The 15,059-nt window shown below is 57.1% G+C and overlaps 3 protein-coding genes across 4 annotated transcripts; all 3 read left to right on the top strand.

The window, feature by feature from the left end:
• On the top strand, nucleotides 1-5,429 carry SPATA24 (spermatogenesis associated 24). 2 transcript variants are annotated; one of them, XM_045893503.3, is made up of 6 exons: nucleotides 1-221; nucleotides 1,635-1,700; nucleotides 1,918-2,048; nucleotides 2,134-2,204; nucleotides 5,067-5,169; nucleotides 5,277-5,429. In XM_045893503.3, exons 1-6 carry the CDS (start codon nucleotides 105-107, stop codon nucleotides 5,404-5,406), a joined length of 618 nt encoding a protein of 205 aa, XP_045749459.1. In that variant the 5' UTR covers nucleotides 1-104; the 3' UTR covers nucleotides 5,407-5,429. The 2 variants fall into 2 exon arrangements, with proteins under 2 accessions (XP_045749459.1, XP_045749469.1); XM_045893513.3 differs by lacking the exon at nucleotides 1,635-1,700 and having other exon boundaries at nucleotides 42-221.
• Nucleotides 5,430-7,311: 1,882 nt separating this feature from the next.
• On the top strand, nucleotides 7,312-11,967 carry PROB1 (proline rich basic protein 1). The gene has a single exon (XM_045893428.3). It carries the CDS (start codon nucleotides 7,443-7,445, stop codon nucleotides 10,506-10,508), a length of 3,066 nt encoding a protein of 1,021 aa, XP_045749384.1. The 5' UTR covers nucleotides 7,312-7,442; the 3' UTR covers nucleotides 10,509-11,967.
• A 127-nt stretch (nucleotides 11,968-12,094) lies between these two features.
• MZB1 (marginal zone B and B1 cell specific protein) lies at nucleotides 12,095-14,514 on the top strand. Its single transcript, XM_045893525.3, has 4 exons — nucleotides 12,095-12,846; nucleotides 13,650-13,777; nucleotides 14,149-14,259; nucleotides 14,358-14,514. Exons 1-4 carry the CDS (start codon nucleotides 12,673-12,675, stop codon nucleotides 14,512-14,514), a joined length of 570 nt encoding a protein of 189 aa, XP_045749481.1. The 5' UTR covers nucleotides 12,095-12,672.
• Nucleotides 14,515-15,059: the final 545 nt, after the last annotated feature.

Below are 15,059 nucleotides of genomic sequence, written 5' to 3'. Positions count from 1 at the left end.
CCCTGGTTGCCAGGGTGCTCTATGGCGTTGCATTCTCATTGGTGGGCGACGGTGAGTGAGGCGCCCAGAGACAGCCATTTCCAACGAGCTGGCGGGGGCGAAAGATGGCGACGCCCCTCGGGTGGTCGCAGGGGGGGTCAGGATCAGTGTGTCTCGCCTTCGATCAACTGCGGGACGTGATCGAATCTCAGGAGGAACTGATCCATCAGCTGAGGAACGTGGTACGCAGCCAGAAAAGCTGGGGTAGAGGCCAGACCTGACACCTAAATGGAGGGGGCGGGGCCAAACCCTGTCCCGAAGCCATTGGCGAGCTTAGAGCACCTTGCCAATGGCGTCATCAGGAGGAGGCGGGGCCCAGATGTGTTCCAGGTGATAGGGGTGGAGCCAAAATGGGGCAAAGTCTTTATGAAGATTTACCAGGGAATTTAAATCAAAATCAAGTTGTTTTCTACTCTCTGGTTGTGTAAGGCCTGGTAGTTATGTCCCGGTCTATTCACCGAGCCTCACTTTCCCCATTTCTTCTTTTTTTTAATTTATTTTTTTAAGATTTTATTTATTCATTTGAGACACAGAGATACAGAGAGAGAGAGAGAAAGCATGAGCAGGGAGAGAGACAGAGGGAGAGGGAAAAGCAGGCTCCTCGCTGAGCCAGGAGCCCAATGTGGGGCTCGATCCCAAGACCCTGAGATCATGACCTGAGCCGAAGGCAGACGCTTAACCATCTGAGCCACCCAGGCGCCCCACTTTCCCCATTTCTAATTGGAGAGGACTTCGTTGGCTTCCCAGGGCCCTCAGGTGCAGGCCTTGAAACTATAATATCTTTTCTATTGTGGACATCCCCTTCCCTGTGTCTAATGCAGCGCCATGCTGAGTGCAGTAAGCACAGGTTGTCCCTTACACATGTTAACTTAAGGGCTTCTGACCCCTTTATGTCCTTTGCTTTTGCCTTCTCAAGCAAACCCTCGTTCGTGAGTTCAAAACATTGGAGCCACAGATTACCTGGCATGGTAAAATCCTGGCCAGTTGGAGTTTTCATGGTTTTTCCCTTTTTTTTTTTTATATATATATATATCTTGATAAGAAGGTTGTGAAATAGCTCCATCTCAGAAACAAAACTGACTTAAGTATTTCTCACTCTAATGGGTGTGTGCAGCTCTAGGCACTGAATTACTTGCAATTCCCTGGGGGTACCCAGCTCTTTTTCTTCGAAGCTGGCATTTGTATGTGTGTTCTCACCCGAACACTTTTCTATCCCACCCCTTCTTCTGGCCTGCCCCTGTTTAGCAGTCAGATGTCCTGTCTGATGATCCTTCTCTGGAAGCAGTTCTGACCTTTCCCCAGGCCAGGGGCCTCCCCTGACCACCACAGCCCTTTGTGGTTCTCCATCATAGCACACACCATGTTAGAAGTGCTGGCCATGAGCTATCTCCTATATCAGACTGGTTGCTCCTTGAGGGTAGGACCTAGAGCTGAGCCTCTGTGAATCTTGTGGAACCAAATTCTCCCTTCTCAGAGCCCAAGTCTCATCCTAGGTGCCGTGGGTATCAGCCCACTGTCTAACCTTGCTCCTGGTCCCTAGAGAGTACCCCTCCCACTCCAGCCCCAGGCCCTCCCTGAGCCTGGCTCTGTTGCAGATGGTTCTCCAGGATGAAAATTTTGTCAGTAAGGAAGAGTTCCAGGCAGTGGAGAAGAAGCTGGTGGTAAGTAATGGACTCTGCAGGCTCCTAATCTTCCCCCATTTCCTGGGATCCCTGTGGATGGGCACAGTTACTGAGAGCCTCCAGCCCTAGTAGTGAGAACAGAATCTTCCTGGGTCCTGGCTTCCATGTGCCTCTTTGAGAAATAGAGCTGGTTAAGGGAACCGAGGAGACCCAGGGTGCCTTAGGGTTAATGAGGTCACTGCTGCTGCCCCTGCAGGAAGAGAAAGCTGCCCACGCCAAGACCAAGGTCCTCCTGGCCAAAGAAGAGGAGAAGTTGCAGTTTGCCCTCGGAGAGGTAGAGGTGCTATCTAAACAGCTGGAGCAAGAGAAGCTGGCTTTTGAGAAGGCGTGAGTGGACCTTGGTAGGGGGGTGAAGGGTTAGGGGTCCAGTCTGCCTGTCAGCCTTCCCACCCTTTCTTATCTTCTCCACCAGGCTCTCCAGTGTCAAGAGCAGAGCCCTGCAGGAATCCAGCAAGAAGGACCAGCTCATCACCAAGTGCAATGGTAGGCGGGAGGCCCGTGCCCCCCCCCACGCTTACATGCATGGGCTCTTCCCTAACAGCCCAGTGCCTGTGTCCAGGGCAGGGTTTCACCCCAACTTCTGCCCCCGGCTGAGGATACAGGCAGGCCCAGGCGGGCCACACCTTCGCAAAGGCCTTCAGGGACCAGGCAGGCCACGGAAATGAGGGAAGCAGTTGGTGTACAATATTCTTCATGGCCATAAAAGAACGGGCTTGCTCCCATTTTTCTTGAAACATACAACCTTCTTAGTCCACCTTTTGTTTTCCCACTTTTGATGGGTATTAGAAATAGTGTACTTGACTCATAACTGTTGTAAGAGGAACAACAGGGCAAGTTCAGTCCTATTTGGGAGCTGACCCCTAGTGTCAGGGTTGGGTCCCAACAGGGAGGAGTGGGGACCGTGGTGATGGGAAGAGCCATGCCACCTCTCAAGGGCTTAGTGCCTCTGCCGTGGGAATGGAGGCCCAGTATTGTCAGATACTTTTTTTTGTTTTTTAACAAAAACTTTTCTGACTTTTTAGTGTTGGCAACTGATTTAGAAATTTTAAAACTATTGTATGGGCTGAGTAGAATATGTCTGTAGGCCATTAATTTTCATCTCTGCTCTGTGCCAGATGTCTGTGGCCACTTGTTGGCTCAGTTGGTGCTGTGAGTTTGGGGGCACTTTCTGTCAGCCATCCAGTGGCCCTAGATCTTAGGACCCCCTTTTTAGTTCCCCAGGACACTAAATTCCCTTTACCTATTCATATCTATTAAGAAATAGATATGAATTCCATATGTAACCTGCTTCATGCATTGCAGCCAATTTTGAGTAGGCCAAACACCAGAGCCCAAGTCCAAAAGAGATTCAGGGTCCCTCCTGATGGGCTGCCACCTGGAGTCTTGGGCACCCCATACCCATCAATCCAGCCCTCTGTCTCCCTTGGTGAGTACTCTCACTGGTAAGATGCCAGCAGGCTGATGTCTTGATCTGACTAGGTGGGCTGACAGGCCCCATGGCTGTTTGATCAAGGGCTCCCATTGGGGCCCCCTGGGGCTCAACCTGTAGTCACTGCCTCCATACCCAAGGCCACTGGACCCCAGTCCTTCCTCCCTCTCTACCTATCCACCCCCCATTTCCCTAAAAGGAACGTAGACTTCTTTCCTGGTGGTGCCAGAGCATTTCCTAGAGATTAGTCAAGGCCAGAGGGCTCTGCTTGTGCAAGGTGCATGTGTGTATGTGATGGGGATGGAACATGGCTGCCTCCCCGCAGAATGTCCCAAACCCCTCTACTGGGACACAAGCCTGAGCAAATGTCATGACCTGAGCCTTCCCTGGCCTGTGCCCTCCCTACCCTCCAACCTCCCTTTATGTGGGTTTAGTTTGGTTTTTACACTTACAAAGTTTCTTATTTTTCTCAAAGGGATTTTCTAACCATTCTCTCATTAGGTGCTATTTATTTTAAATTTATCTCTCATTTGTTTTAAAAGATTCATATAAATTTCTGATGCCTTTTCCCAAAAGAACTTCACAATCAATCAATCTGGGTGACCTTGGGAAGAAGGTTCAACAATCCTGGTTCTGTGACCCACATAGCTCATTTTCATTCTCTCCCTTCCCCTGTGTCTTTGTCTCCTCTTTTCTTTGCCGTGCCTTAACTTTTTACCAAGTCTTTTCTTCTGAAACCTTCAATGCTTCAGCATTTCTGCATTTTTAGAGTTTGTGTTCTAGTCAATGTTCATCCAGTCTTTAAAGGCAATGGGATCAGAATTTTCCAGGGCTCCTCAAGGAACAGTTCATATAAATGAAGCACCCTCTAGATCCCTACAGCCTCTTTCAATTTTGATACAAGACACAAAAATCATCCTTGCGTCTAATGAGCACTTAATGTGGGGGTAAGCTTTGCCACCACTATCTCCCTGGGTGCTCCTCACGCCCCTGTGGAACAGGGGCTGTCCCCGCCCCCATTACAGATGAGGAAATGGGTCTAGAAAAGGAGGCAACTTGCCCAAAGTGGTAATACTGTCTCATCAATATTAACGCTGTTGAAACATTGCCTTGTTCTGTGTTCTGGTCAGTTTCGGAGTCTTAACTCTCTTTCAGGAGCTGCCTCCTTGAGGGTAGGGACCCTGTCTTCTCCCCTGAAGCCCTAGCACAGGGCTGGGCATCCAACTGGCCCTTAGTAGGTCTGCTGGGATTGAGATGACTGAATGAACTAAGTGATATTTCTAAGTCCTAAACCCCCAGAGGCTATCCTGTTCATTCACTCCACAAATAAATTTGTTGGGCACCTTCTATATGCCAGGTACTATTTTAGACCTTAGGGTTAAAGCAGTAAATGTAAAAAATCTTTATCCTTATGCATTTATGGATATAAATCCCAGTAGGGAAGAAGACAAGTGAGTAAAATATATGGTATGTTAGCTATAAGGGCTAAGAAAAAGAAAGCAGGGATAGGAACTATAAGAGGGGATGTACTTTTAGATTGGGAGGGGTCTTGCCAAGGAGGTCATATCTGTACAGATCGGCAGGAATTAAGGGCAGGAGCCGTTCATCCTCCTGCCTTTGGGCAGCACTGTCCACCTCTCTGCAAGGCCCTTCGTCTGCCCTCATGTGGGTCACCTGGTCCAGAATAGAATTGTGAAATCACTGACACATCATCAGACATTGCGCCCCTCAGCCACCAGCCTGTCACAACTCCATAATAAACTCATTCTTACTAAGGTGTTAGCAGCTACTCATGGAGAACCCCTGGGTGGGGGGAGCCAAGTTCTTAAAAGTCCTGTAAGGGAATGAATGCCTTATCTCAGGAAGGATCTCTTGGGATGGGAACCACCCCTCCTCCCTGCCTCTCTCCCCCACAGAAATTGAGTCTCACATTATAAAGCAAGAAGATATACTTAATGGCAAAGAGAATGAGATTAAGGAGTTGCAGCAAGTTATCAGCCAGCAGAAACAGATCTTCAGGTGAGGGGTCTGGGCCAGGCTGGGGGTTGTTGATGGAAGTGGGGAGCCAGCTCTCTGGCCCCTACCCTATACTGCCCCCAGCCCATGCCCAGCCGGCTCCGTTGCAGGAATCACATGTCTGACTACCGGATCCAGAAGCAGCAGGAGAACTACATGGCCCAAGTGCTGGACCGGAAGCATAAGAAAGCCTCCGGGACGCGTCAGGCCCGGAGCCACCAGCGTCCCAGGGAAAAATAAAATGGTCGTCGCCTTCCTGTTCACTGGCTGTAATGCCCGACCTCTGCCTTCTCTGCTGTGGGGGTCCCCATCCCTATCCTTCCTATCCCTGTGGGTCCCGGCCTCTGCCATCACAGGCCTCACCAGTGACCTGATTCCCAGGGAAGAGGCAGGGGAAGAAGCAGAAGGTGCTCTTTTTTTTCCCTTCCTGCCTGTCTCCTGGAGGGCCTTGGTGACAGAAGGGAGAATCAAGTTACCAAGGACTGGGTCAGGGACAGGCCTTGGACCACCACCTTCCAGGCCACTCCTGAGCTCAGAAAAGGATGATGCTCAAGTCTCCAGCCCCTGCCACTTCCTTCCCTCCCTTGGGTGGTAGGGGGAGGGGAAGCGTGGGGGTGTAGCCTAGGGGAGGACTACTTTGTTGTCTAATAGGCACTGTCCTTCCTACTCTTGGTATTTAATCCCCTCCCTATGTAAACAGCTCTGGTTACCCCTGGTTACCTGTAAACACCCCACCCCACTCCCAGCGCCCTGGTAAATTTAACTCTCCCAACTTGGCTATAGAGCAGGAAGGGCTGTGTGTGTGGGTGTGGGTGTGAGAGAGAGAGAGAGAGAAGCCCTGACCAGAGACATCAAAGTCGGTTCCAGGACCACAGTGAATTTGGGAAATCCATTTCCATCATATAACAAGACTGTTATACCTGTGAATCACACTTGTACCCTCTTACACTTCCCCCAAACAGAGGCTCGACTGACTCTTCACAAGGGGAAGGAAGGGAAAAGGACAATGCTCTGTCTATTTTTAAGTTGGGAGAACAGTCTCTGAAGGGGCAATGACTTGCTAAGTTTACATATGCAGGGCTAGATGATGGGCAGGTTTGATCCTTTCACAAGGCATCACTGATGGCTAGGTGATCATGGGGACACACCCAGGCAGGAGACCCACTGGGAGGCTGAGTCAGATTTGTGAAGTCTAGCCTAACCTGGGTCAGTGTGAGGGTGAGTGCACGGGAGAGGGGGAGGTGCTGGTGCTTTTGCTCTAAGGCCAGCCAGGGCCTGAATCATAGCAGGAACTTGAAGCCAGAAGTTTAAAGGCAAATGGTGCCCACTGTCATTATCCCAGGACAGTGACAGGTGGTGGCTGCTTCCCCACCAGTGCCTGTCCCCAGGGTGAGTCCTGAGTTGGTGGGGGCTGGAGTGAGGGCCTTGCAAGTGCCTGGGGGAGCACAGAGCTCTTTCTGCCTCAGAGGGGCTTTAGAGAGGGGGCTACAGCTACCCCAAAGGGTCCTAAGAGACCCCACATCAGCATCTAGGGCTTGTTCTAGGTACCAAGGCCATCTGTAAAAGTTACAGCTATCCACTCCAGCCCCTTCCAGTATGTTCCCACTAAAGGCAATGGGTCCAGCAAGGGACAGCACTTTCCTGAGGCCCTAGCACTTCTGGATTTGGGGGAGCCCTCCAAGCAATGCTGCTCCATCAAAGATTGTGGGGTGATGGGTCAAAGAAAGTGGTGAGTGCACCCTTATGAACTCTAGCTGGGACAAGTGATGAGAGGGCCAGGGAGAAGGGGTGCACTGGGGTGATGGGAAGACACTGGGGGCTAAGGGGAAGATGAAATTGCTCAGAAGACCTGAGTTGCCCGACCCAAAAGTGTGGTCCTGGTCCCCTGGCTCGCATTCTGATCCACACGCCTCGGTGCTTGACCTCAGGCAGGTGGTCCCTGCTCAGCCTGTTTCCTAGCCTGTGAAGAGCGGAGTTAGGCCTAGCTCCCGGCTTCCAACTGGACACCTGCCCATCCCTCACCTTCCTGTCAGCCCGAGGCTGGAGAGCCCTCCTAGGCCTCTGGCCCGCACCAGAGAAGAAGGTTAGAAAAGCGAAGCCCAGGGCCCAAGGCTGTCCCGTTGGCGACGCCGCCGATTCGCGAGCGGACGCGGACGCGGCCGCTTTAAGGCGCGGTGACCCCACGACATCTGCGGGCGGGGCGGGGACAGTGCGGGCGTCCGCGGCACCGGCGGAGGCGAACGTGAGGGAGGTAGTGCGCGGCGTCCAGCCCCACCATGCTGACGGCGCTCGCCCGGCCAGCCCTGCCCGGCCTCCCAGGGCAGCTGCCTGCGGCCCCCGCCCGGCGTCAGAACTCCTCCGGTTCGTCAGGCTCCTACCACACGGCTCCGGGTTCTCCAGAGCCCCCGGACGCTGGGCCGGACGCGGAGTGCCGGGCGAATTGGCCCGGGGTGGCCCCTGCGCTGGGGGCGGGCGCGCAGCCTCGCCTGTCCGTCAGCGCCCAGAATAGCCGCCAGCAGCTCGGGCCCGGCTCGGGTTTCCCGCGAGGCCCGGGCTCCCGCCCGCGGCCACCCCAGCCCCAGCTGCGCATGCTGCCGTCGGGGGAGATGGAAGTCATCTTCGGCGCCGGGGCTCTGTTCGGCCGCTCGGACGCGGCGGATAGCGAGGTGCAACAGCTCACCAAGCGGGCTTTCCGCAGCCTCTCTCCGCCCGGGCCCGCGACTCCGGCTCCCGCCACACCGACGCCCCAGACCCCCGACGGTGGCTCCCGCTGGGCCACTTACCTGGAGCTGCGGCCCCGCGGGCCGAGTCCTGGGACCCCAGCGCAGTTCGAGTGTGTGGAGGTGGCGCTGGAGGAGCGCGACGCGCCCGCTAGGACCCGGACGGTGCCCAAGCGTCAGATCGAGCTGCGCCCCCGGCCCCGGAGTCCGCCGCGGGAGGCGGGAGCACCGCGCCCCCGACTGCTTCTGCGCACTGGCTCCCTGGACGAGTCGCTGGGCCGCCTGCAGGAAGCCGCGGGCCTAGTGCAGACAGCACTGGCCAGAAAACTGAGCCCTGCGGCCCCTGCCCCGGGCAGCGCCACCTTCGGGCCCACGGGGCGGCCAGAGTGTGCGACTCGGGAAACGGCCCGCAGTACCCGAAAGGTCCTGGAGGAGGCCAGGTCTCGGCCACCCCGCGTGCACTATAGTTCAGCCCCCACCAGGGCACCACGGCCGTGGCCCAGCCTCCGAGAGCGCGCGATTCGGCGCGACAAGCCCGCGCCGGGGACCGAGCCGCTGGGTCCGGTTAGTTCCAGCATCTTCCTGCAGTCAGGGGAGAAGACTCGGGAGGCTCACAGTCAGGAACTCAAGACTCGGTTCCCGCGAGAGACTCTGGATCCAACCGTCCTGAGGGCACAAAGTCCGCCTTTCGAGTCTACGGCCCCCCGGGAAGTTCCGAGTAAGGCTGGGAGGCCAAGGAGCTCGTCCCCGCTGTGGCAGGCTCCAAATGGGACGATACGAGGTCCACACTGCCCGTCCCCCCAGAATCTGCCCCCGTGGAATCGGGCTATTCGGAGGGTAAGTAGCCCGTCGTTCCCTGAGGCATCATCTGCATGGGGAAATCAGGACGCCGCTATTGAGGAAACTGTCCGAAGAAGCCCTTCCCCACCGACCCTTCCCCAGTGGAATCACGGTGTTGCCAGGACAAGAAGCCCATCCCCCGAAGCTCCTTCCCTATCGGAGGTTCGGCAACCCGCAGTTAGGAATGCCACAGCGAGCTGTAGGAACCCGTCCCCGCCGGCCCTGTCCTCATGGGAGGCACCAGATCGTACTAATGGGACGTGGAACCCATCTCCCCAAGAGACGTGGGATCGCACACTGCAGGGCTCATCGATGGTATCTGCGTCGGAAGCTCTGAATGGGATAGGACAAGAGGAGCTCGAGCTGCCTGGGCCGTCCGCAGCCGGGACTCCCGAGCTCACAGAGGCGCCGAGGCAGTCCACGCGGGAGAGGCGGGATCTTGCCTTCCGAGGCAGTCAGCCGTCGCCAGAAGTGGCTGCACCTGAGCTGCGCCTCAGTCGCCCCGTGGGTACCCTGGAGGCCGATGTGCACCCGGAAGCCTTGGGCCCGGGAGAAGCCGCCTCCGGACGGCCGCGCGTGGCCATCCCGCGGCCCCGCGACGTGCGCAAGATGGTGAAGACCACGTACGCGCCAAGCTTCTCCGCGGGAACCCCAGCTTTGGGGCGGCCTGTGCCTCCTGCGGAACCCCGCGGGGAGGAGGGCGGCGCATCCAAGACACAAGAGTTCCAGGCGCTGGGGTCCCCAGCCCCAGCTCACTACACTTCTGTTTATCTCAAGGACTTTCTTCCGGTTGTGACGCACCCCTACGAGCCCCCAGAGCCGCCTCCTGACCCAGTCCCCCGGGACGCTTCGCAGCCCAACGGGGTGGTCCTGAGGCGGAGAGCAGAGAACAGCACGGCAAAACCCTTCGCGCGCACTGAGATCCGCCTGCCTGGTGCACTGGTCTTGGGCCGCCGGCCAGAGGGAGCCGGGGGAGTTCTGGCGCGCGGTGCTGGCAGAGAGAACCGGGACGCTGAGGCCCAGGGCCTGGTCCCCGACGGCGAGGGGCGGAACAGCCCTCCAGGCGGCGCTCGCACCTCACCCCAGCAGTCGCCCATCGGGCCGGCCGGGCCCCAACCACCCCGACCACCCTGCCCCAGCTCCCCTCAGGCGCACCCTAGCTCGAGCCCTGGGATAGCACCCAAATTGGAGGCTCCCCCTGTAGCCCTCGAGCCTGCGACTGAGGTCCGGTCGTCTGTCCCGCGGGAGCCGCAGGCGTCGGCCCGCAGAACAGCCCCGCCCCAGCCCCGTGCCGCCTCGGCGCCTCCGATGGACCGGTCCCCCGAAGGTTCCTTCCAGGGGGCGCGCAGGCCACCTGGGACCGCGTACGCTGGGAAGGTCCTGGTGGACCCCGAGAGCGGCCGCTACTACTTTGTGGAGGCGCCGCGGCAGCCTCGGCTACGGCTGCTCTTCGACCCCGAAAGCGGGCAATACGTAGAGGTGCTGCTGCCGCCGTCGCCCCCGGGGCCACCCCGCCGCGTCTACACCCCGCTAGCCCTGGGCTCTGGCCTCTACCCGCCCGCCTATGGGCCTATCCCGGGCCTCTCAATGCCGCCGTCCCCCGGCCCACAGGCCTTCAGCGGCCCCCATGTACCCTGGGCCTCCGAGGCGGGGCCCCTGGACGGGATGTACTACCTGCCAGTGAGTGGAACCCTCAGCCCCGCTCCTCCTCTGCTCCTCTGTGCTCCGCCCAACAGTTCAGGTTCAGCCCAGCCCGGCAAGGGGTCCTTGTTCCCCGTGTGAGGCCCCAGGGCCTGATCCGCGGGTGTTGGGGCCTGTTTGATAGCCTTGGAGGTTCTAGCATCCAGTCCCCTGACCTCCTTTCCTTCTATCAACTCCTTTACCCATCCCGCCCAGTCTTCACACTGGAAGTTACCTTCAGAGAACTATCAGACTTTGGGACTGATGGAGCTGGGACTCAGAAAGTGGCTGCCTACTTCCTCCCCCAACAAAATTGTATACTCCTTTCCCAGGCATTCCCGGAGTGTGGTGTGTTTGTGTGCGTGTGAAAGTGAGGCGTCTCAGAAGTTGTTCCTAGGAGCTGACTTGAGGGCGTGTTGGGAGTTCACTAGGGGCAACAAGAAAGAGGATCAGCAGAGGTGGGGGCTGCCCCCAGAGGTAGTGAGCTGTCTGTCCCTCCCCGAAGGTGACCCAGCTGAGGAGGAACAGGCTAGGGAGCGCTGGTGGATGGAGGGAGGACTCTGACTAGCAACTCTGGTACTATTTGGAAGAGGCTCTGAGCCTCGGCCTGGGAGGCTGTGGGAAAGTGGCCAGTGCAGCCCTCGGCCAGGCTGAATCGGAGAAAGGGAGCTGCGGGGACAGCAGGTGGAGATGGAACAGGGATGTAATATGGAAGGGGCTATGGAGGGTCAGCCTGGGCATGGGGGTTGGGTGGGGAGGCAGCGGTAGTCTCCAGCTGGGAGCCCCACTTCCCATCCTCCCCTCAACCTCGGCATCTGACTCGCCTCTCTAAGCCCTCGATGCTGAGCGGGCTCATCCTGGGGCCAGGAGTGGAGCCTTAAGCCATTCCCACCCAGGGTGGGGGGACAGATGAAGTGCTTAGCAAGCAGGGAGGATGGTAGTGTAGGGTGGGTTAGGGCTGGCAGTAGAAGGGATGCCGTAGGGGTGGGGAGCAGGGCAGAGAGACTTGGAGCCCTCAGCTGGTTCCCCTCCCTCTGTAACAGATGTGGCAGCCATGCCCAGAGAGGGCCTAGCTCGGCAGGCTGGTCACGGCAAGGAAGGAACAGGACCTGAAGCGTGTGTTCTAATTGAGAACATTGAACCTTGAGATTGCCGGAGCCTCTGAGGAGGGCTGAGAGAGATGCATGTGGTAGGAGGTGCTCTGCCGTGGGGGGGTCTGTGTGTAGTTCTGAGCTTGAAGTGGCAGGGCCTTGCTGAACTGATATGTGATGTAATGAGTTTGGGGAAGAACAGTTCCCACTAGAAGCAGTTGTTAGGGATGGAGATTGATGCCTTACTTAAGTTCCAAGCCTCTGGGCGGCCTGGGTCCCTGGAAGTCCCTGCCTCCCTGCCTTGGGCTGGAAGCTGACTGTGAGAGCTGTGAGGCAGATTCACCTGAACAACTTCTCATGGCCAAAGATGCTGGTTCTGATGGCATGGAGGACCCGGGGCCCCTCCTGGTCCCCTCACCTCATCCTGGTGTGCAATAAATCACTGACCCAATCAGCCATGATGCTTGGAACAGCTCGTGTAAGTTGTCTGATTTCTGATTTCCTGCTGTGACCTGTGACACCCCCTATAATGTTCTTCCATGCCTGGGTATGGTCTGGGTGGAGAGGGCCCCAGGGCCCAGGGAGGGAGCCCATGTGTGTCTTTCATGCACTCTGGCCTCCTTGCCTCCGCAAACTTGCCTCCCAGGGAGAGAGCCCTAGGCCTGCAACCATGCCCGTGACAGGTGTGCGTGTGCCTGGTGGCTGGGTGGCCAGTGGGCTTTGGGGTCAGTCAAGCTTGGGTTCTAACTTGAGTATGGCCCTTCTAAGCTGTATGGTCTTGGATTCATCACTTCTCTCTGAGCCTTCATGTGCTCATAAAAATGACACTAACTAACCACCTCTGCCCCCAAGCTACTCCGTACAGTGCCCACCGAGTGGCCAGATCCCAGGACATGGGAGGGGTCAGCCCCCATGTGTCCCTGAGCAGGCCCAGCCCCCCTCCTTACGTCACTGTTCCCTATTTGTGAAATGGGGCTGAGTTGGCTGCAGCAGGGATCCCAGTAGGGGAGGTGCACACGTGGCGTCTCTGGGGGAAGGAAGAGAGTGGGAGGGGTGAGCTGTTGGTTCCCCATTGGTCTGGGTCAGGCTTTCCGGGGTGGCCCCCCCAGCACGCAGGCACACGCACACCTGCGCCCAAACCACAGCCCAGGCTCACTGAGCCAGAGCCACTGACCATGAGGCTGTCACTGCGCCTGCTACTGCTGCTGGGAGCCTGGGCCATCGCAGGGGGCTTCAGGGACAGGGCCCCACTCACAGCCACGGCCCCACAGCTGGACGACGAGGAGAAGTACTCAGCTCATATGCCTGCTCACCTGCGGTGTGACTCCTGCAGGGCAGTGGTCTACCAGGTGAGTACCCCCCCTGCAGTTCCCCTGCCCCTGTCCACGTCCCTCCTGAAGCCACGCCCCTCCATCGGCCTCAGATTCTACCACTGGCCTTTGATTTCCAAGCCCCCACCCCTGGGCCCTGAGCTAGACTCAGCTTTCCATGACATTGCCATCTGCACCTTACCCAAACCACCATGCCTCAGTTTACCCATCTCTCAGCCCAACAGAGAGCAAATAATCTGGGACACCCCACAGTATCTCGAGACCCCAGGGAGTCACCCGCTTGTCCTCTCTGACTCCTCCCTTTCCAGGCTTATTCTCCGGCCTGGACTCCTTCTCTGGCTGGCAAGCCCTGGTGTATATGTACGTGTGTGCACATGGGTTGAGGGCATGAATATATGAGTCTGTGTGGTCTCGAGTTCACACAGAAACCTGTCAAGCATGCCTGAGTACCTCTGTGGGGGGAGGGAAGCCTATGAGTACACGTGTCACTGAAGACTGGGCTCTGTTTTGTTTTTTTTGGTTTTTTTCCTTTCCTTGTTCTTATGGTTTAAAATAGCATGGCTGATGGGCAGGTGTGCCCTGGGGAAGGAGCTCCAGTGTTCAGGCCTACCTTCACACCTCAGCATTTCCTACCCACCCACCCCACCCCAGGGAGGTGGATCCTACGTCAGCAGACCCAGTCCCAACTTTCAGAACCTGGGGGAGGGCCCAAAAGTCTCCCTTGGCACCTCACTCTCTCCCGGAGACCCAGTCTTCTGTCTGACCCTCCGCCGCCATTGAGCAGTCCCGAAGCCTTGGGTCTCAGCCCCTCCTTGTTCTAGATGTGGCAACATTTGGCAAAGGCAGAGGCCAAGCTTCACACCCCAGGCTCAGGGGGACAGCGGCGGGAGCTGAGCGAGTCAGTATACACAGACGTCCTGGACCAGAGCTGCACCCAGACCTGGCAGGGGTGAGTCAAGAATCTGGCCCCTAGGACCCTCCTCTAGGGGTAGGGCTGATGGGTAGAGGTTCCCACTCTCCCACTCACACCAGACACACAATCCACTAGGGCTTTGGTCCAAGGGAGGGGGCTGGCTGGGATGAAATCTGAGGTCTGGAGCTGGGGGCAAGTAGAATGCTACATGGCCAGGGGACAAGGTTGCTGTGTGACCTTGGGACAGGGGCTTTCCCTCTCTGGTTCTCAGTTTTCCAACAGGGAGGATCAGAATCTGCATTCTGAATTCAGCAAATGCCCCGTGTGCCTGGCTTCATGTGGGGATGTATCCCTTGCTGGCAGGGCTCCCACTAATGCTGTCTCCCTCTCCTTCCTACTGTTTCCAGCTATGGGGTCCGAGAAGTGAACCAGGTGAAACGTCTCACAGGCCCAGGACTCAGCAAGGGGCCAGAGCCAAGCATCAGCGTGATGATCACAGGGGGCCCCTGGCCCACCAGGTGATGACAGGGGTGTGGGAGTAGGATGGAGACCTTGGAGCCGTGATCAGCCCCCTGAGGGGCAGGCAGGGTCTGAGGCTCCTGTTGGGCTCCCCTAGGCTCTCCACGACATGTTTCCACTACCTGGGGGAGTTTGGAGAAGACCAGATCTACAAAGCCCACCAACAAGGCCAAGGGGCTCTGGAGGCATTGCTGTGTGGAGGACCCCAAGGGGCCTGCTCGGAAGAGGCGACTGTCACAAGGACAGAGCTCTAGTCGGGGGTGTCGGGGGTGGGGTGGGGGTAGGCCTTCCCTTCTGGACTAAAATAAAACCCAGTGACCTCGATTTCTTCATTCTCTCTCTCTGCAAAAAGTGGTTGTGGGCTGGGAGGACAGACATTGGCATTTCTGCTAATGTTGTACCTAGAGAGAGCCAAATACACTTACTTCCCACCAGTCTCCCAGAGGTAGGTGAGATGTGTCATGGGTTGAAATGTGAGCGAGCTGTCAAAGGCATATGGGACTGTGGTGAAACCCCAAATCCACCAAGAGAGAAAAACCAAGGAAAACTCCATGAGCAGACTACCTTGTAGACACGCCTACTCAGCCACTGCAAGCTATCTGGGCCCCTTCCTGAACATTAGTCTAACTGGGTCTATTCCCAGCAGCTGCTCAATTTCTGGCCTCTACCTCTGACCCCAGCTGACAGGGTTGGGCCCTAGGTGTCTGCCTGGGACTGGGTAGGGCAGGGTTCCTGGAACAGCTGGATTCAGTATCTTGGCTCTCAGTCCTGCTTTCCCAGAAGTTCTTTTGACCTGGGA

This window comes from Mirounga angustirostris, unplaced genomic scaffold, assembly GCF_029215605.1.
Source record: "Mirounga angustirostris isolate CCGP_5_RB_7025 unplaced genomic scaffold, mMirAng1.0.hap1 SCAF_7, whole genome shotgun sequence".
NCBI classification, from domain to species: Eukaryota; Metazoa; Chordata; class Mammalia; order Carnivora; family Phocidae; genus Mirounga; species Mirounga angustirostris.
The sequence above is the reverse complement of the archived record's forward strand: the minus strand, read 5'-3'. Positions and strand labels throughout refer to the sequence as shown.